Source organism: Pongo pygmaeus, chromosome 2 (assembly GCF_028885625.2).
Source record: "Pongo pygmaeus isolate AG05252 chromosome 2, NHGRI_mPonPyg2-v2.0_pri, whole genome shotgun sequence".
NCBI classification, from domain to species: Eukaryota; Metazoa; Chordata; class Mammalia; order Primates; family Hominidae; genus Pongo; species Pongo pygmaeus.
Window position 1 is genome coordinate 181,850,327 of NC_085930.1, and position 21,683 is coordinate 181,872,009.

Genomic DNA, 21,683 nt, shown 5'->3' on the forward strand with positions numbered 1-21,683 from the left:
GCAGTGGCGCAATCTTGGCTGATTGCAACCTCCGCCTCCCGGGTTCAAGGGATTCTCCTGCCTCAGCCTCCTGAGTAGCTGGGACTACAGACACATGCCACCACGCCCAGCTAGTTTTGTTTTGTTTTTTTTTTTTTGTATTTTTAGTAGAGATGGGGTTTCACCATACTGGCCAGGCTGGTCTCAAACTCGTGACCTTGTGATCCACCTGAGCCTCAGCCTCCCAAAGTGCTGGGATTACAGTTGTGAGCGACCACGCCCAGCCTACTTTTGCTTTCTTACATTCCACTGTCCACACTGCCACTGAGAAGGACTATTCTAAAACACAGTTTTGAGCATGTGACTTCTCTGCTAGAAGACTTTCAGTTGCTCCTTTCTCGTCCACAGAGCTCTTCCTCACCTGACTGGTGCTTCCCTTCTGCCTCCCTCTCTGACATTTGAACTTTAAGCTCCAGCCAGTCTAAACCACTTGTAGTTCCTCAGCTATACCATCCTCTCCCACTAGAACTTTCACATACTGCTGCTTCTGGCTGGAATGCCTCTTTCACCCTTCTCTTCTCTTCTCTGGTTTCTGTTATAAGGAAATCTAGCACAAATCTAAACTCTTGAGTTCAGGAGTAACACAGGCTGGAATTGAATTCAGGCTCCACCTCGTATAAACGGTGTCATCTTAAGCAAGTCACTTTTCTTTGCATTTCAGTCTCCTGCTTTGTCACATAAAGAACACCTGCCTGATTGTATTACCATGGGCTAAACTAATTGCACACAAAGCGCATAGCACAGTATCTGCCACAGAGTAAATGCTCACTATATGCTCATTAGATGTTATTTTTACTGTAGGCACTCAACCTTGACATCTCAGATTAGATACGTTTCCCCAGTGCCCAGGTCCACTTTAGATGTTCTTTCCAAGGCTCTTGCAGCAATGTACAGATGCCTCTATCATAATTCTCCTTCCATCACTCAAGTGCCCACCTTATCGCTGGCAGTTGGTTTATCATCCCTCACTTGACTGTAAGCTTCTCAAGATTAGGTATCTGCCTTACACATTTCTGTTTTGCCAGACCAGCTCCTTAATATTTATTTAATACATGATGACTTCCAGGGTTTTAATTTTATTAAACACTGAAAGAGAGCTTGTTAAAATTTCACAATATGACACACCTTAGATTAGGCAGGCAATATAGTCAGATTTTTCACTTGAAAATTCAATTACAGGTAGACACGGTGGCTTATGCCTGTGACCCCAGCACTTTGGGAAGCCAAAGCAAGAGGATCACTTGAGCCCAAGAGTTTGAGACCAGCCTGGGCAACATAGCAAGACTTTGTCTCTCCTAAAAAAGAAAAAAAGAAAAAAATAGCCAGGCATGGTGGCATGCGCCTGTAGTCCCAGGTACTCAAAAGGCTGAGGCAGGAGGATCCCTTGAGCCCAGAAGTTCAAGGTTGCAGTGAGCTGTGATCACACCACTGCATCTCTGCCTGGGTGACAGAGCAAGACCTTGTCTCTAAGAAAAAAATAAAAAGTAAAAAACAAAAATAAATTCAATTACATTTCTTCATTCTATATAAACATAAAATGAAAGAGAAGTGGTAGACAGTTCCCACATAATTTCATTTGGCAGCAAAAGTAAATATATGGTGCTCACTTCAGCAGCACATACACTAAAACCATAACAGTTCAGAGAGGACTAGTATGCCCCTGCAGAAGGATGACACACATTTGCGGTGTTACATATTTTCTTTAAAAAAGTAAGTATGGCTGGGCGCAGTGGCTCACCCCTGTAATCCCAGCACTTTAGAAGGCCAAGGTGGGTGGATCACCTGAGGTCAGGAGTTCAAGACCAGCCTGGCCAACATGGTGAAACCCCATCCCTAAAAAAAAAAAAAAAGAAAAAAGAAAAAAAAAAAATTAGCCGGGCATGATGGCGGGGGCCAGTAATCCCAGCTACTCGGGAGGCTGAGGTGGGAGAAATGCTTGAACCTGGGAGGCGGAGGTTGCAGTGAGCCGAGATCGCATCATTGCACTCCTGCCTGGGTGACAGAGCGAGACTCTGTCTCAAAAAAAAAAAAAAAAAAAAAAAAAGTAAATATATGCTATTTTAAAATGCTATTTTAAAAGAAGCAATTGTGCATAAAAAGAACATTTAAGAATGATTAACTATACTTTCACACTTCACAGAAATGTCTCAGATCAAGCTCAAATTGCATGGTAGAAATAGAATGTCCCATTAAAATAATGAGGGTATTTCTATGCTCAGGGCTATATTTGTAGAAGTACCAGAAAAAATAAAAAGGAAACTATAACTTGGGCATTATCTTACACACCTGGTAGCTGAATCAATCTGACCTTAATGTTTCATAGGTACTATCTGCAGAGACCAACTCAGGTTGTTCACCTGTCAGAACTAATACTGATTAAATAATGCCCCTGACACTATTCTTAAAACCTTTTGCTGCCATATGTTTAAAGAAAAATCCTAGCAAATCAGCTAAAAATTGTGGTTAGTAAAGTTACCAATGTGCATGAAGAAATACGCATCATCACAATTTCTGGACAATCATTATTTACTGATGTTTTAAAGTTAAATTTACCTGACAGTAGTAAATATTCCAGTTCAAAACTGTTATGAAAGAGGTTAGCACGTTGAAGTTCTGCACAGTTTCCAGCTGAGCTGTCATTTAAACCACACCCACACAGCCCAAAAGCACATCATGCACAGAGAATTCAGGTGAGGTGACATTAAGTCTCAACAAGTTTGGAGACATTTGGTAAGATAAAAATCCTTGATCAGCTAGTCCAAAAGCAATGTCACCCATAAGAAACAGGAGGAACACTCAGCATAAATACCAATTTCAGCATTTCTTTTACATTGTGTCACTGAAAACATTCATAGTATAAGCAGTAGTAAGTTAGAAAATAATCAAGACAAGACATGCTCCAAGCTCCCTTGGGACACCATTATTACCTTTAATCACATTTTCCTTCCATCATTCAAGTGCCTACCTTACCACTGGCTGTTGGTTTATCATCCCTCACTGGACTGTAAGCTTCTCAAGTTTAGGTATCTGCCTTACACATTTCTGTTTTGCCAGACCAGCTCCTTGCCTTGGTGTTCATTTAATAAGTGACGACTTCCAGGATTTTAATTTTATTAAACACTGAAAGAGAGCTTGTTAAAATTTCATAATATGACATACCTTAGATTAGGCAGGCAATATAGTCAGGTTTTTCACTTGAAAATTCAATTACAGGTAGGCACGGTGGCTCATGCCTGTGATCTCAGCACTTTGGGAAGCCAAAGCGGGAGGATCACTCTTTAGAAGAGTTTATCACTCTTCTAAACTATACATAGACTCTCCCTCCTATGAGACTTTGTAACTACACCTGTTCTACACCTATCAGCTTCTAGCTTTTTAATAGCTATATATTAACATGACTTCTCCATCCTACTAGACTGTGGTTTCTTCTAGGTCACTTTAGTGTCTCTCCAAAGCTTCACACAGGATTTCAATCCATGTTAAGTCTAGGTAACTGAGCACAAAGCATGGCACTATGATAGCTATATCAGGGGATCCAGAAAGTCTTCTTAAAAAAAATTCGATTTTTCTCATAAAGCAAATACTAAAATATACATTGATATGCTTATACACATCAATACCACTTTAGAAATAGAAAAATTATCCCGGGGCGGGGGGAAGTTATTTTTTGTTTTGAAAGATATTTTTTGTAGAGACGGGGAGGGTGGCACAGTTTCACTATGTTGCCCAGGCTGCTCTCGAACTCCCGACCTCAAGTGATCCTTGCACCTCAGCCTCTGTAAACTCAGCTGACAGCAATAACCTAAGCACATTCTGAGAATGACCCTGTATGGCAGACACACCTAAATGTGTGTTCTGAGCTAAGGAGTCCCCAAGTGCCCAACCCAGTGATTTGTTCTTTATCTATGATAAACATGTGAGAACCCCCCACCATGTAACATGGGATGTACAGGGGATTGAGGCCCTGAGTTTTGGGTTAAATGAAGGTTGCCAGGTGGAAGTCATTAGGGGGAGGACGTCAAGTGACGATGCTATATAAACTGCATGTTTGCAGGCAGTTGTGATTTTCCTGCCCTGCCTGCCACCACTGGACTGTAGAAAGACAAATATGTTGTCCAGCCTGCTGCCAATGCCCCTTTTCTATATATAAAGTGGTTCTTCTGTCCAGCCCACTATCACTGGACTCTTTCCCTTGTATGCAAGCCCCTAATAAAACCCTGTTTTTGGCTGGGCATGGTGGCTCACGCCTGTAATCCCAACATTTTAAGAGGCCAAGGCTGGTGGATCACCTGAGGTCAGGAGTTCAAAACCAGCCTGACGAACATAGTGAAACCCTGTCCTTACTAAAAAATACAACAATTAGCCAGGCATGGTGGCGGGCACCTGTAATCCCAGCTACTCAGGAGGCTGAGGCACAAGAATCACTTGAAACCAGAAGTGGAGTTGCAGTGAGCTGAGATCATGCCACTGCACTCCAGCCTGGGTGACAGAGTGAGACTCCATCTCAACAACAACAACCAAAAAAAAAAAACAAAAACCCCATGTCTTGTTTGCAGGCTCTGGGAATCTTCTTCAGCCTCTTCAACCTGGTGCCTTCACTACTGAGGTTAATGGGGGTTTGGCAAAACAGCCTCCCAAAGTGCTGGGGTTACAGGCATTAGCTACCATGCCTGGATAAAAAAAAGCTTTAAAATAATTTATTACTACATGTTCATTGTAGAAAATCTAGAATATGTCAATACGAAAACTGAAGATATAACTTTATGGCCCAGAAGAAAAAATCATGCTTTAAATTGTATCTTTCTGCTTTTTCTATATAAACATAGATACATGTTTTGATATATAAATAGTGTATGCGCTATTTTGTAGCCTTTTCCTTCTTAACACATAGTACAAATCTTTTGCAAGTCATTAAACATTTTAGAACCTAAATTTTTTTAACTGCCTAGTATTCCCAAATATGAATTTACCATTATTTAATCTTTTACTGTTCTTACATTTTTCTTTTTTTCTTTTTCCTTTTTTTTTTTTTTTTTTTTTTTGAGATGCACTGTAGCCCAGGCTAGAGTGCAGTGGCACCATCTTGGCTCACTGCAACCTCCACCTCCCTGGTTCAAGCGATTCTTCTGCCTCAGCCTCCCAAGTAGCTGGAATTACAGGCGCATGCCACTGCACCTGGCTAATTTTTTATATTTTTTAGTAGAGACGGGGTTTCACCATGTTGGCCAGGCTGGTCTTGAACTCCTGACCTCAGGTAATCCGCCCACCTCGACCTCCCACAGTGCTAGGATTACAGGCATGAGCCACCACGCCCGACCTTCATTCGTTTAAATGGTGCTGCAAATAAAAGAAAAAAAGATTGCTGAATTTTCCTTCACGTTCATTATAAGTGGCAGTGCTTTTAGACAAGTTCAACAAGTTTGTTTTTTTTCTTTGTCTTATGGTGCTGATGAACAAGTTTTTTAATCCTGTAAAATGTTTCCATCTTTATAGCTAGAGGTTTGCCTATATCCATCACTACTTACCATAAATTCCATCTAGAGGGATTAGGGGGTCAAAAAATAAACACACTTCTAAGGCTTCTGATGGATATTGCCAAACTGTTCTCCAAAAACGTGGTTCTAACATACATTTTCTCCAGCAGTGTACACTTCTCAGTATTTTAACCCGCGCTGAGATTACCATTTTAAAAAAAAAATCTTTGTCTGCATAGCATTTGGAAATCAGCCTTCAGGACTTCCCCAAACTCTCTTCTTTTGTTCCTCTAGTCTCCTGCTGCCTGGTCATCTAAATTACACCTCTGCCCTTCCCAGACCTACTTTTGTTTGTGCTTTTCCACTGCTCAAGTCTTATGATGGCTTTGCTATAACACTGAAATTTGCCTAGCTAGTATTTTATCCCCTTAGGGCCAAAGTATCAACTAATCTGATAAACTAATCCATGCTAATGTAAAGGGGCTCATTTCCAGCAACCCGTATGCAATATAACATGCAGTTTAAGGAAAATATATTGTCTACAACAGCAATGCCTTTTATCTTACAGAGCAGTGGTTCTCAAGTTTTGCTGCAATTAAGATCATCTGGGGAACTTTTCGTTTTTTATTTTTATTATTATTATTATTATTTTTTGAGATGGAGTCTCGCACTGTTGCCCAGGCTGGAGTGCAGTGGCGCGATCTCGACTCACTGCAAGCTCCGCCTCCCAGGTTCACGCCATTCTCCTGCCTCAGCCTCCCGAGCAGCCGGGACTACAGGTGCCCGCCACCACGCCCAGCTAATTTTTTTGTATTTTTAGTAGAGACGGGGTTTCACGGTATTAGCCAGGATGGTCTCGATCTCCTGACCTCGTGATCTGCCCGTCTCGGCCTCCTAAAGTACAGGGATTACAGGCGTGAGCCACCGCGCCCGGCCGGAACTTTTCTTAAACACTGCTAAGAACGTTCATCTCCCAGAGATTCTAAGTAAGTTTGGTATGTGGTGTAACCTGGGCATCAAGTGTTTTGTTTTGGTTTGGTTTGGTTTGTTTTGAACAGTTCTTAGGCGATTCTGACATAGCATCTGTGTTTGAGAGGAGTCACAGAGATCCTAAGTAGCTGTTTCTTAGGGAATATGGGGAACCCCAAGGAAAAAAAGCGCAATGAACTTAATCTCAATAGTCTGACTCACTGCAAAAGATAAAGGACATAAAAAATAGTAAAGCATGAAGTATTTGCCAATGACAACAGAATAAACTAACATTCACATTTCTTAATGGTAGGCAGCTGATGCTGTCTTAGGAACTAGGCTGAGCTTAATCTCTCAAACAGCTTCAATTGCTTTTGTAGTTGAGCCAGTCAACTCAAACTAAAATTATCTGAGTAATGAGGTTGACACCATGCAATTTATTTATTTATTTATTTATTTATTTATTTATTTATTTTTGAGACAGAGTTTCACTCTTGTTGCCCAGGCTGGAGTGCAGTGGCACGATCTCGACTCAACGCAACCTCCGCCTCACGGGTTCAAGCGATTCTCCTGCTTCAGCCTCCCAAGTAGCTAGGACTACAGGCACCTGCCACCAGCCCTGGCTAATTTTTTGTATTTTTAGTAGAGAGAGGTTTCACTATGTTGGCCAGGCTGCTGGTCTCGAACCCCTGACCTCGTGATCCACCCGCCTCGGCCTCCCAAAGTGCTGGGATTACAGGCATGAGCCACCGCCCCAGGCCATGACGCCCAAGTAATTTAGTAGTAGCACTCCAGGTTTCAATTATATAAATTACTTCCAGTTTATATTTATTTTATTGCTTCAAAAAAGGTGAGCATTCTTATAGATGTTCCCACAATCTACAATGGACCCTTGGGGACAACTAGAAGACTCACTACAAGTACCAGGCACTTAAATACATTACTAAACCTTATAGCAAACCTGCAAGGTAGTTATTTGCCCTATTTTACAGGGAAAACTAAGTAAGATTTGAGGTGACACTGGAAAATTGCTTTATTGGGTAGAATATGTTTCCATCTGATCATAATGATCTTTCTGATATTTCACAATTTAGAGGAGAAGTGATAAGAACCATTTTTCTGCAAATCCACTCCTGAGCCACAGTGTCAGGTGAGAACACTGGTTACCTCATCTATTGCTGACTTCAGGTTACACCCACTATCATTCCCAAGCGCCACCTGAGGGTATACTCTGTGGAGGACCCTACACAGCCTTGTCCTTAATGGGCTGGCAAGCCTAGCTGGGAAAGAAAAGCTTTTCTCCAAACCTAGCTTGTCCGAGATTACTTATGATGGAGAAGACTTCTTTGGTGACCTGAAAACTAAGAATAATCTCTGCAGCCAACATAGCGGTTTGATCTTTTTCCTGTTTTCCTATGTTTTCCTATGTTTAAGTTATTGTAGAAGACCATTAACCTACCCAGGTAAACACCAGGTAAACATCACTGTTCCTCAATCTTTGAAGGGTATTACTTTCAAATTACATAATTTCATGGGGGAGGAGAGGGAATGCAAGGCTTCCTACAAGAAGACTGACTTTCTTGACACCAGTGCTAAAGAAGGGGATGATCATTTTCACCATGTCAACATTATAGGAAGCAGGAGGAAAGGAAGGGAGGCAGGGATCTATAGCTTCATAGACCTTTCCTAAGAGACAAAAGGAGCTTTGGAGGTGAGAATGTGGCTGAATTCGGGAAAAGCAAATCCACGCTAGGAATGTGCTACAATACCCTAGTAAGGGGACTTTTCATAGGATAAAGCCCCACAGATTATGTAATCCTACACATGATGAGTGGACAGGGAACAGGAACATAAACCATCTGGGAAAATCATGATTTTTTTAAAATCAGCTTTCTCAGGTTGAAATGATTTTTTTTTCTCTTTCTCTAGTTGTCATTTCTGAAAGAAGGAGTTTATAAAAATATTCTGAGATTAAAGCCCAAGGTTGTGGGGAGGGAGGAGGCTTGGTTTTGGAGAAGGTTAGAGTTTAGATAGAGCAGGCTGCTCAGAAATACTGTCCAATCAGAGGGCTCAGCCGTGGCTGCAGACTGTAGTTTAGATTTTAGATTCTCTGACACTAAAAATAACGCCTCTTACCGTGGAATAAACCAGAGACAGTTATATTTTCCTGTCTATGGAAGGAATGAACACACGCCCATGATACAGTGGAGAGAAATGTTACCCTCCCAGGTTAAGGCAGGTAACCTCGCTCAGAAAAAAGGTTATCTGACCGCCAAGGACATAAAATAAATGCTGCAGGGCAAGCAGAAAACATGCATCATGCAAACCAGGGCTGCCGCCTTCTCACCTCCTTTCAGCCAGCCCAGCCTCCCAGTCCTCTTTCTTGGGCTGAGCTGAGATCTGCCTCGGGTGAAACGAGAGATCCCTATGGTTCCTCAAGTGCTTGGATGGAGAGCCCTGCCTGCTGTCTCCGGGAACGGAGCGCTCCACAGCCTGGGGACATTGGGAGACTGCCCTTGCCTGCTTCTGCTTCTAAGGTGGCTGCATTCCCAGGAACCAGAGCCTGCTTTTCCCGAGCTCTCCTAAAAATATTTATCCTCTGCCGGTCCCTATGGCAGAACGACAGTGTGAAGAAGGGTGGTTTATAAAATGCTTAAGGATTTGCCTTTTGACGTTGCAAACCAAGGAAGAGGAAGATATTTAGGACAGACGAAGGTTTAAACAGTTGTCAAATTCTATTCAAGCACTTCTTCCCTGTCACAAACGCAGACGGGGAAATGCAGATCTAGCCCGCTGCTAGCAAGGAGGCGAATGCGATACCCTGAAAATTCCCGACTGGACCACCTTAAAAAGCGACAGCCTCAATGCATTAGGAAAAACCTGCGTTTTCGTGGAACCCGGCAGAGGAATTTTGTATCCCCTTCAAATATTGCGTAAGAGAAGGAAGAGAGAAGCAGCGCTGGGCTGCACCTCACCACTTGCTGTGCACCCCGGAAAGTGGCGTCCAGCAGCATCAGCTTCCAGGGGTCGGACACGGAGCCAGGCAGCGGGATGTAGACGTAATAGGCGGCCAGCGCCACCAGGGCGGTGAGCAGGACACAGGACGACCTCATCTTGCCCCGGCTCGGCTAGCCAGCGGGCTGGCAAAGAGGAAAAAGGGCGATGCCACCCGGAGACCTCCGGCAAGTTTCTGCCCGCGGCAGCTGCTCATTCACGCGTTTCTTATAAGCCCAGGAGCCAATCAGAGGCTGCGTCGGGAGGAAGTTGGAGCGCGGACGTGCCCCCTCTACGGTGTCCTTGCAAAGTGTGGCAGTCACTACAGGTTTTAGGAAGGCTCTGTCGCTGCGCTGGCCGTAGCACAGCGGACTCTGGAGGACACTGGTTTGTACTGCATGCGTGTGAGGATGGCTTTCCTCCTGGAAGGTCTCAAACGGAAAATAGTTTCAATGTGACAAGTCTCTGGACAAAGCAAGTGGGTCACTCTGGCTCAGAGTACTGAGAAAGGAAATAAAAATTCTGTTTTCTGGAGCCAGACTTGGAGTGGTTTGTAAGTTCTAGCTGATATATGGCAAAAGAAGATATTAAATTCTTCTGGCTCAAGCAATGAAAGGCCAGTAGTACATCTACCTCCCAAGTCTTGATTTCTAAATCCCATGCTCCAATAAGAGGAACCACGGCTTTTTGTCATCACCTCTGGAGAAAAGGCTGATACCAGGGCTGGGGCTGTAAAGTACAAGATGAGCCTGTTGTGCCAGAGATGCGGAAGTGCTCAAAAAATGATAGGAACTGGTCAAAGGTCCACAGCTGCCAGCTTGAAGGGTCTCCCAGTGGCTAAATCTGGGATAATTTTACCATCAATATAAATCATCATAATGGATTATAACCCATTGATTAAAGTAAAACTCAGCAATCTATATTAAGATAAATAAATGAGGAAAGAACAAAGGCTTTTCTTACAATAGAATGCCAGCTAGTAACTATAGAAAATCATAAATGAATGCTAAAACTAGAGGGTAAAAATTTGACACAGAATTTTGGTTCTTCATCGGAAGATCTCTCCACAAATTACTACAAAGGGAAAAAATAATAACTTTTTATTGGAGAAACGTGTGGATATCACCTGAAAAATTCTTTCAGTGAGTCAATGGTAGCAGAAATACATTTAAACCCAGATTTCTTGTTAATGATTGGGGGTGAGGAGGGGTGGGTGAGTACTGAATGGGAGAGAGAAAACTTCACTAGCAAAATTTCAACCAGAAATCCAGAAGGAAAACATTTAGAAAACCTGTTTCAAGAACGTGGTAGGATGACAACTCCAAACTTATTGATGACGGTCTTAAAACACCTAGTATATATAATTATGCATCTTAAGATAGTAATTTTAATTTAATCGAATCAATAGAAGTGAAATAACCATAAATTTGGTTCTGATAATGAGATTTTTAGGAAACAGTTGGCTTCCTCTTCAAAGTTGAAGGAAAACTGATAAGGGCACACTTTCATGGTATTTCAAGCAAGTTCTCTTTTTTTTTGTTTTGTTTTGTTTGTTTGTTTTTGGTGTTCGTTTGTTTTTTGTATTTTTTGAAATGGAGTCTTGCTCTTTTCACCCAGGCTGGAGTGCAATGGCATGATCTCAGCTCACTGCAACCTCCACCTCCCAGGTTCAAGCAATTCTCTTGCCTCAGCCTCCCAAATAGGTGAGATTCAGCTGCCCATCACCACACCTGGCTAATTTTTGTATTTTTAGTAGAGATGGGGTTTCACTGTGCTGGCCAGGCTGGTCTCCAACTCCTAACCTTGTGATCCGCCTGCCTCAGCCTCCCAGAGTGCTGGGATTACAGGCATGAGCCACGGTGCCTGGCCTCTCTCTCTCTATCTCTGTCTCTCTGTCTTTGAAGTTACTGGTTAAGCTCATAACTCTAAACAGATAGGAATGTTTATGTTTATGTTTGTGTGTGAGTATATGGGTAGAAAATTAGAAGCTTTTTTTTTTTGTTTTTTGTTTTTTTTGAGATGGAGTATTGCTCTTGTCACCCAGGCTGGAGTGCAATGGCACAACCTTGGCTCACTGCAACCTCTGCCTCCCGGGTTCAAGCCATTCTCCTGCCTCAGCCTCCCGAGTAGCTGGGATTTCAGGTGCCTGCCACCAAGCTCGGCTAATTTTGTATTTTTAGTAGAGACAGGGTTTCACCATGTTGGCCAGGCTGGTCTTGAACTCCTGACTTCAGGTGATCCTCCTGCCTCAGCCTCCCAAAGTGCTGGGATTACAGGTGTGAACTACCACGCCCAGCCAGAAGCTAATCTTTATGGGTGATTAGAAATAATCCTGGAGATATAAACCAAGCTGACTACTGGATTTAGTTACATTATGTGCTTTCAGGAAATCTGCAAAATAAATCCAAGTTTTACCTTGTCGACAATATTTTTCTCCTAGATTTTGACTATATGTTCATAAAAACATAGATCTTAGAGCTAATGACAAAACCAAACTGAACCAAAAACAAACAAGCAAACAAATCCAAAAATCCCCACACCTAACTCAGCCTTCCCTCTTCCACCGGCGGTAACACGCTGCGTGTTATAGACGAGCCTCTTGAGGATTAGCGCAGCCAAATGGCTTATTCATATTCCTCTATTTTGTAAGTGATAGTAGCAATATTTATTTCTGCCTCTTAGTGAAGTGTGGCTTCTGTTAAGCAGTACACTAAGAGAAACTGAGAAAGAACAAAGAAACTGCAGTAATTCTCAGATCAGAAATCTGAGAGCCTCTGTAGATCTGAGAGTTTTTTAAAATGAGGCTAATTTAAGATAAACATAAACACCTTCATCACTTGTTTTCAATACTTCATTCATTCAACAAACATACCTGGCCTACACTGGGAAATAAAGAAGTTGTGGCAGGCAAGCTGAGAGGTCTTTGATTTTACATGCTTGGAGGGTTGGGGGGACGGGTTCAGGGGAGGATGTAAGCAAGATACAGAAGGAAGAGCCAAACAATAAAGAAACAAAAATTAATAAGCAACATGCATTAATTTGCCTTGCTATGAGGTAATTCTGTGGTAAGCACTTTGAATATATTAACTAATTTAGCTTCATAATGATTCTACGAAGTAGGTACTATTGTTACTCTAAAAACAGGCACTGAAAGATGAAGTGCTTTGCCCAAGCCATCCAGCTGGTATATGAGCCCAGAGTCTGAGCCTAGTGCTCATGTGCTTTACCACTCAGCTCTGCTGCTAAGTGGTTAAAAATGAAGAGAAAACAGCCAGGCACGGCGGCTCATGCCTGTAATCCCAGCACTAGCACTTTGGGAGGCTAAGGTGGGCGGATCACCTGAGGTTGGGAGTTCGAGACCAGCCTGGCCAACATGGGGAAACCCCATCTCTACGAAAAATACAAAAATTAGCTGGGCATGGTGGCACGTGACTCTAATCCCAGCTACTCAGGAGGCTGAGGCAGGAGAATTGCTTGAACCGGGGAGGTGGATGTTGCAGTGAGCCGAGATTCCACCATTGCACTCTAGCCTGGGCAACAAGAGTGAAACTCCATCTCAGAAAAAAAAAAAAAAAAAGAAGAGAAAACAGAACAGGGTGTCTGGGAGCTGGTTTAAATTGGGTGGGAAAGGCGACCTCTTTAAGGAGATGCCGTTTGAGCTGAGATCTGCATGACAGGAGAAGACTGCCATGCAGGGTTGTGGAGGTGGAGGGAATAGGCTCAGAGGCTCTAAGATGCTAACCCCATCAAGGAACACTAAGAGCTAGTGAGGCAGGAGTAGTGTAGAAAAGGGGGGTGGGACAGGCTCAGCCACAGAGATAGTGTGGCTGCAGAAGAGCAGGTCATTCAGGACCATGTAGGCCGTGTTAAGGAGTTTGAATATTCTGGTAAAATGGGAAGCAATTGGAGGTTTTGTAACAGGAAAGTGACATGATCTGATCTATTCATATATTTAAAAAGGAGCACTACAAAAAGGAGCACTACAGCTGCCATGTGGAGAAGACCTGTCAGGTGGCTTTTGCAGTAGTCCAGATGAGATACGATGGTGGCCCGGAGCTGCAGTTTAGTTTAGCAATGAAATCAAGGGGACAGATTCTGGGTATATTTTAGAGATAGGGGACATAAGACATACTGATAAATTATGAACGATGATAGAAAGAGTCAAAATACTCTGCTTCTAAGGCAATAAGGTGTAGTTCAAGTGCAGCAATTGACTTTTCCGTTTTTATGGAATTGTCTTGGATTAATTTTTGTTAACATCTAAATATATGACATAGCAATATCATGGCTTAACAAAATCTTTATTTTTATCACTTGAAATAATTTTCCCAAAATTCCATATATTACACCCTATGAAGTGGTTTTCTTCATCCAAGACAAGCAGAACTTTAGTTCAACATTTATTGAGTTTTGCTATCTGTAAGGCACTGTGGCAGATGCTGTCATGATGAAAATATAGTTCCTTTCCCTGTGAAAAAGTGTTCTAGTTAGAAAGTCAGATAAGTAGATCATTTCAAGTGTGTACAAAGTTCAGAAATGTAACACAGAAGAAGTCAAAATTACTTCTGTTCCAGAAAAATGAGGAATAAGAAATACTCAAAAATGGCGATGACTGAGCAAGTTCTGCAGGCTGAAAAGGAGTGTGCGTACAGGCAGACAATAAGTGAGACCATCCCAAGCAGAAAGAAGAGATTATATGGGAGTTCTGAAGTGTGATGGGAGCAGAGAACTACACGTAGTTCAACATTTCTGGAGCATCAGATGCAGGGAGGTGGCGTAATGAGAGTATAACCTGAAGAGTTAGGGATCACACAACGCAGGGCCTGCTACAAGTGTATGTCACTGAAGAGTTTGAACATTATCCTTTAGGCAGTGGAGAGACATTGAAGGGTTTGCATGAGATCACTCTGGTAGCGATGTAGAGGGTATGTTTGTGGGGAGAGAACAGAGAAAGTAGTTGGGAGGATGTTGCTTTTTTTGTTTGTTCTTGTTTTGCCTTTTGGTATTTTTTTTGGAGATGGAGTCTCACTCTGTAGCCCAGATTGGAGTGCAGTGCCGTGATCTCGGCTCACTGCAACCTCTGCCTCCCAGGTTCAAGCAATTCTCCTGCCTCAGCCTCCCGAGTAGCTAGGACTACAGGTGCACACTGCCATGCCTGGCTAAATTTGTCGTTGTTGTATTTTAGTAGAGATGGGATTTTACTGTGTTGCCCAGGCTGGTCTCAAACTCCTGAGCTCAGGCAATCCACCCACCTCGGCCTCCCAAAGTGCTAGGATTACAGGCATGAGCCACTGCGCCCGGTCAAGGATGTTGCTTTTAAGGTGTCCAAGATAGAGATGGTATTAGCATAAACTTGTATCAGGTGATGAAAATGAGAACGAAGAGTCAAAAGATACCTGAGAGGTAGAATCAAGATGACTTGTAAAGGGAGAATAAAGGAGTCAAGATGAATTTCCAGGTCACTTGCTGAAGCAGATGGGAGAATGGTGTTGCCTTTTCAGAGATAAAGAATGGTAAAGGGTAAAAGATTTAAGGGGAAATGATAAATTCAGTTTGGAAGAGTTAGGTTTGAGGTATCTATAAAACATTTAAGTAGAGACAGTACATAGGCTCCCAGACACAAGCAGGAGATGTAAATGTGAATCTTCATCCTGTAACTGAAGCCATGACAATGAATGAGACAGAAGCTCTGTGTGTGTGTGTGTGTGTGTGTGTGTGTGTGTGTGTGCGCGCGCGCGCGCACGTGTGTGTGCTGGGGAAGGGTCTGGGGTTGGGCAGAAGAAAAGCAGGCCAGAGGGTGTTGGCATTTACTGTTTAGGAGAAGGAGAAGTTGACAAAAGGCCAAGAGGAAGTGGTCAGAGAGGGGTCTGTCTGAACTAGAGGCACGGAATAGTGGTGAATACTGAAACGCAGGGAAATCATTGAGAAGCTAAATTGGTGGAATTTCCTAATTGGATTCTTGAAAGGGAGAGGGAGAGGATGGAGCCAGCAATGACTTCAAAGTTTCTGGTTTGGGCAATGTCATTAACTGGCATAAGAAATATCGGAGGCAAAGCAGGTCTGGGGATAAAATAATGAGTTTAGGCCGGGCACGGTGGCTCAACGCCTGTAATCCCAGCACTTTGGGAAGCCAAGGCAGGTGGATCACGAGGTCAGGAGATCAAGACCAGCCTGGCCAACATGGTGAAACCCTGTCTCCTAAAAATACAAAAATTAGCTGGGTGTGGTGGTGCATGCCTGTAATCTCAGCTGTTCAGGAGGCTGAGGCAGGAGAATCGCTTGAACTGGTGAGGTGGAGTTTGTCCAGCCTGGCGACAGAGCAAGACTCCACTTCAAAAACCAAAAAAAAAAAAAAGTTCAGTCATATGATGTGCTCTAGGTAAAACACACTGATGGAGATGTCTAGCAGGCCATTGGATTTAGAGGTTGGACCCTTACAAGAGGTGTCAGGGCTGTACTTGGGAACAGCCAAGATGGGTAACCCAAGCATCATAACATGTTAAACCACTTATACAAACTATATAATACAAAGTATATGATATAAGTATATTACCAGAGACACATGATATATCAAACCCTGAAACAAAGCATCAAGCCATTAATACAAACTATGTAAGTATAAAATACAAAGACTGATACAAAGTAATAAAGGTCTTTAAACTGTTTTCAGTTTACTCAGCATTGTATTCAGCAACATTCTCTGGTCTAAATGCAATGTTAACATTTAATTAAGGTCTAAATCACTACACGATATGTTTCAAAAAATGGCTTGTCAATGACTTCCTTTATGTGTCTGCCTGTTTTCCATAATGCCCTCTACTGGTTATGGTTCAAAGCTCATACTTCTTGCCAACCAAAACGGTATTATACTCACTTAACAGAGAAAATCTAGGGTTGTGTTCAAAGAATAAAAGGAATATTCTGTCTCTTTTTTGAAACCACCCTGTTATATCATCACCCCAAAGATTTATGAGTTTATAAAAAATTCATCCTGGACCAGCCTGGACCAGGCTGAATTTTTCCTGGAGTTGGCTCATGGCGACTCCAGGAAAACCACAGTGTTGCTTCCTGAACTGGAGCATCATATTGCCTCCTCCTACCACCATAAACACGCATTGCAGGGACCACTCCTGTTGCCTCATCTCCCAGTTTCCTGTATCTTGCCCTCAGTGATTAGTTTAGTTTCCTATGACTGCTGTAACAAAGTACCACAGACTTGGTGGCTTAAAACAACAGACAGGTATTTATCTTAAAGTTCTGGAGGCTAAAATCAAGGCTTTGATTTTAGGTGTTGGCAGGGCCAAGGTGTTGACAGGGACATGCTCTCTCTGAGGGCTCTAAGGGAGGATTCTTCCTTGCCTCATCCTAGCTTCGGAGGTTGCAGGCAATCCTTGGTGTTCCTGGGCTTGTGAATGCCCCCAGTCTCTGCCTCGGTCTTCCCATGGCTGTCTTCTCTGTGTGTTGGTCTTTCTATCTGTTCTCCTCTTAGAAAGACATCACTCATATAGGCGGATCACTTGAGGTCAGGAGTTTGTGACCAGCCTACCCAACATGGTGAAACCCCATCTCTACTAAAAATACACAAATTAGCCAGGCATGGTGGCAGACACCTGTAATTCCAGCTACTCGGGAGGCAGAGGCAGGAGAATCACTTGAACCCGGAAGGCAGAGGTTGCAGTCAGCTGAGATTGTGCCATTGTACTCTAGCCTGGGTGACAAGAGCGAGACTTTGTCTCAAAAAAAAAAAAAGAAAAGCAAAGAAATAAAAGAATGGCTACTCCATAGGCAGAGCAATGGCGTGGGCTGCTTGACCAAGTACACTTAGAGTTATTTCTTGATTATATGCTAAACAAGGGGTGGATCATTCATGAGTTTTCTGGGAAGGCAGTGGGCAATTCCTAGAACTGAGGGTTCCTCCTCCTTTTAGACCAAAGAGGGTAACTTCTTGACATTGCCATGGCATCTGTAAACTGTCATGGCACTGGTGGGAGTGTCTTTTAGCACGCTAATGTCTTATAATTAGCATATAATGAGCAGTGAAGATGACCAGAGGTCACTTTCCTTGCCACCTTGTTTTTGGTGGGTTTTGGCCAGCTTCTTTACTGCATCGTGTTTTATCAGCAAGGTCTTTGTGACTTATTATTGGGAAAAAGCTGAGTGTTGGGAAGACAGCTGAAGCAGGGCTTGCATGTCTGACATAATGTCCTCTGGAATGTGTCTAGACTTGCTGACTCCTTGCTTCTAGCCCTCCTGGTCTCCTAGATCGATTGTATTCCCATTATCTCAAGTAGCAGAACATGTTGCATATAAATGCTAAACCGTCACAGCTGTAGATCATGTGCCTGCCCTTTTGACCTCCACATTCTCACCACCTGTTTTTTTTTTGGTTGGATTACCAATAAATAGCATGGGTTCACAGAGCTTGGGGACTTCACAGCCTCCACAATCTCGATGGCCCCCTGGTCCCACTTTACTTCTCAAACTTTTTCTCAATCCTTTGACTCCACCGGACTTTGTCGACCCCACGACCTGGTGTTGGGTCTGATCACCCCAACATTCCTGGCGCCCAACGTGAGGTGACAAAGACCCCAGTGAAGGAATGCTAAAGCGTGTGAAAGCAGAGGACGCAGCATCAAAGGACGCCCGAGGATGTCTAAAAGAAGCTCGGTGGGAAAGTTGAGCGCTCGGAAGAATGAGGGTAATAATGGGACAAAGTGAAAGTAGACATTCTGCTTATTTAAATTTCTTAAGGCATTGATTATGAAGAGGGGGAATGATAGTAATTTGTTATCACTCTTTAGTGGAGTAAAGCAGTTTTGCCCATGGTTCCCGAAACAAGGGACTATGGAGTTGGATGAATGGGAGAGAACTGGCAGAGATTTTTTAAAAAGTGTATAAAGATGGAGCAAAAATTCCAGTCTCGGTTTGGTCAATGTGGGCACTAATAAAAGTAGCTCTTGAGCCATTTCAAACAGATGATGAGGCAGATTCAGATGAGGAAGAGGAGGACAAGTGTAAAAAACTAACTTCAGATTCTGAATGTGAGGAACAGGAAATGGAGGAAATTAAAGGAAACAAAGAGAAACTCAGAGGCCAGGCGCAGTGGCTCATGTCTGTAATCCCAGCATTTTGAGAGGCCGAGGTGGGCAGATCACAAGGTCAGGAGATCGAGACCATCCTGGCTGACACGGTGAAACCCCGTCTCTACTAAAAATACAAAAAATTAGCTGGTCATGGTGGCAGGCATCTGTAGTCCCAGCTACTCGGGAGGCTGAGGCAGGAGGATGGCATGAACCCGGGAAGTGGAGCTTGAAGTGAGCCGAGATTGTGCCACTGCACTCCAGCCTGGGCGACAGAGCAAGACTCTGCCTCAAAAAAAAAAAAAAAAAAAAGGAAAGGGAAACTGAAAAAAAGTATGTTTTACTAGCCCAACGGCTCCCTCTGCTGAATTAAGTGAAAGGCCACCTCCTCTCTCTCCCCTTAATGGGTGAGAAGATGAATTAGCTACGAAACTTACTGCTCCTGTAGTTGCAACATTAAAACCTGGAGCAATTGGTGGTGCTATACAAAATTCTATTCAAAAGGCTAGAGCCGAGGGAGACCTTGAAGCATGGTAATTTCCCGTAACTATAATCCAGCAGGGAGAACAGAATATAGCTAATTGGACCACCTTTCCTTTTAAGATGCTCTCCTCCCCAATTTCTACCCAGCTTACCCCACTGCAATACTATCTTCAAGCCTTGGCTCCTTGGCCAGGGCCTTAGAACTGATAACCCAGTACTTTAATAACTGGAACTGGGTCTACAACAACATAATAGATCAAGATGAAAGGGAATTCAGTAAATTAAAGGGTGGCGCATATTCCTATAGTGGCAAATGGGGGCAATGAGCAAATGTCCTTCTGCTGTGTTTCCAAAATCCATCTACAAAGGAGAAAGAAAGCGATATACAAGTAGTTAAAGAAAAAACAGTGTACACTATTCCTTTAAAAGCCAGGGTAAGTTTAAAACCTATAATTGATAGTTGAGGGTCTTCTCTGTGACTCTATAATCTCCAATACTACCTTGTTGTCAGTGTAAACAAGGGTGTAGCCCGAAAGAACTGAGACCACTGAGAACCACTAGCCTTCCTATCAAAAAATCCCTAACCCAGTAACCTGTGGATGGCCCAAATGCATTCCATCGGTAGCGGCAGCTGCTTCGCTAACAGAAGAAAGTAGAAAAATAACCTTTAGAGGAAACCTCATTGTGAGCACACCTCACCAGTTCAGAGCTATCCTAAGAAAAAAAAGCAAAAAGGTAGCTTACTAACTCAAAAATTTTAAAGTATGGGGCTATTCTGTTAAAAAAAAAAGGTGATTTAATATTAACCACTGAAAATTCCCTTAACCCAGCAGGTTTCCTAATGAGGGATTTAAATCTTAATTACCATACAAAGGTCCGACCAGACCTAGGAGGAACTCCCTTCAGGACAGGATAGATGGCTCCTCCTGGGTGATTGAGGGGATAAAACCACAGCAGGTATTCAGTAATTGATAGGGAGACTCTTGTAGAAACAGAGTTAGAAAAATTGCCTAATAGTTGGACTGCTCAAATGTGTGAGCTGTTTGCACTCAGCCAAGCCTTAAAGTACTTACAGAATAAAAAAACTCTATCTTAATCCTGACACAAAAGGTTACCTACACCCTGTCTGAAACAAATTTTCATAAGAATTGTTGTTTAAGGGAGTGCATCTTGAAGCGGCAGCTGGGTTGTTATGAAATACTCAGGAACCCAGCCCAGCTCTAGAACTCGGCCCGGAGCACAAAGGCAATGTTGGGCACGCTGGTAAAGGACCACTAGAATCCAGCAGCATGGACCCCTTTCTTTGTGGTCAAGAAAGACGGGAAAACAGGTGCAGGACTGCTACATTGGTGAGCGTAACGAGTCCAATAAACAGAGGTCCATGGGTGGTTACGTACCCTGGAAAGGAATAAGCATTAGGACCATAGACGACACTTTAGGACTAATGCTTATCGGAAAATGACTAGGGGTTCTGGCATCCCTATCTTCTTTTTTCAGATGGGAAACGTTCCCCACAAGGCAAAAACGCCCCTAAGATATATTCTGGAGAATTCGGCCCAGTCAGAGTATATGTACCTTTTTCCCTCTCAGATTTGAAACAAATTGAAATAGACCTAGGTAAGTTCTCAGATAACCCTGATGGCTATATTGATGTTTTACAAGGGTTAGGACAATCCTTTGATCTGACATGGAGAGATATAATGCTACTGCTAGATCAGACACTAACCCCAAATGAGAGAAGTGCCACCATAACTGCAGCCTGAGAGTTTGGCGATCTCTGATATCTCAGTCAGGTCAATGATAGGATGACAACAGAGGAAAGAACAATTCCCCACAGGCCAGCAGGCAGTTCCCAGGGTAGACCCTCATTGGGACACAGAATCAGAACATGGAGATTGGTGCCACAGACATTTGCTAACTTGCATGCTAGAAGGACTAAGGAAAACTAGGCAGAAGCCTATAAATTATTCAATGATGTCCACTATAACACAGGGAAAGGAAGAAAATCCTACTGCCTTTCTGGAGAGACTAAGGGAGGCGTTGAGGAAACATATCTCTCTGTCACATGACTCTATTGAAGGCCAACTAATCTTAAAGGATAAGTTTATCACTCAGTCAGCTGCAGACATTAGAAAAAACTTCAAAAGTCCACCTTAGGCCTGGAGCAAAACTTAGAAACCCTATTGAACTTGGCAACCTCGGTTTTTTATATCAGAGATCAGGAGGAGCAGGTGGAACAGGACAAACAGGATTAAAAAAAAAAAGGGGGGCCACCACTTAATCATGGCCCTCAGGCAAGCAGACTTTGGAGGCTCTGGAAAAGGGAAAGGCTGGGCAAATCGAATGCCTAATAGGGCTTGCTTCCAGTGTGGTGTACAAGGACACTTTAAAAAAGATTGTCTGAATAGAAATAAGCCGCCCCCTTGTCCATGCCCCTTATGTCAAGGGAATCACTGGAAGTCCCACTGCCCCAGGGTACAAAGGTCCTCTGAGTCAGAAGCCACTAACCAGATGATCCAGCAGCAGGACTGCGGGTGCCCAAGGCAAGCACCAGCCCATGCCATCACCCTGCCAGAGCCCCGGGTATGCTTGACCATTGAGGGCCAGGAGGTTAACTGTCTCCTGGACACTGGCACAGCCTTCT

The 21,683-nt window shown here is 43.2% G+C and overlaps 1 protein-coding gene and 1 non-coding gene across 2 annotated transcripts in view; one reads left to right on the forward strand and one right to left on the reverse strand.

The window, feature by feature from the left end:
* The window catches only part of NCEH1 (neutral cholesterol ester hydrolase 1), a 78,742-nt gene extending 68,954 nt beyond the window's left edge, over positions 1 to 9,788 (reverse strand). Inside the window, exon 1 of the mRNA XM_054482628.2 lies at positions 9,458 to 9,788. Within this exon, the coding sequence (XP_054338603.1) occupies positions 9,458 to 9,595 (138 nt within the window). The 5' untranslated portion in view covers positions 9,596 to 9,788. The remainder of the gene's footprint in view (positions 1 to 9,457) is intronic.
* On the forward strand, positions 1,639 to 1,740 carry LOC129034377 (U6 spliceosomal RNA). Its single transcript, XR_008501867.1, has one exon. It is a non-coding gene; the product is annotated as a U6 spliceosomal RNA (small nuclear RNA).
* Positions 9,789 to 21,683: the final 11,895 nt, after the last annotated feature.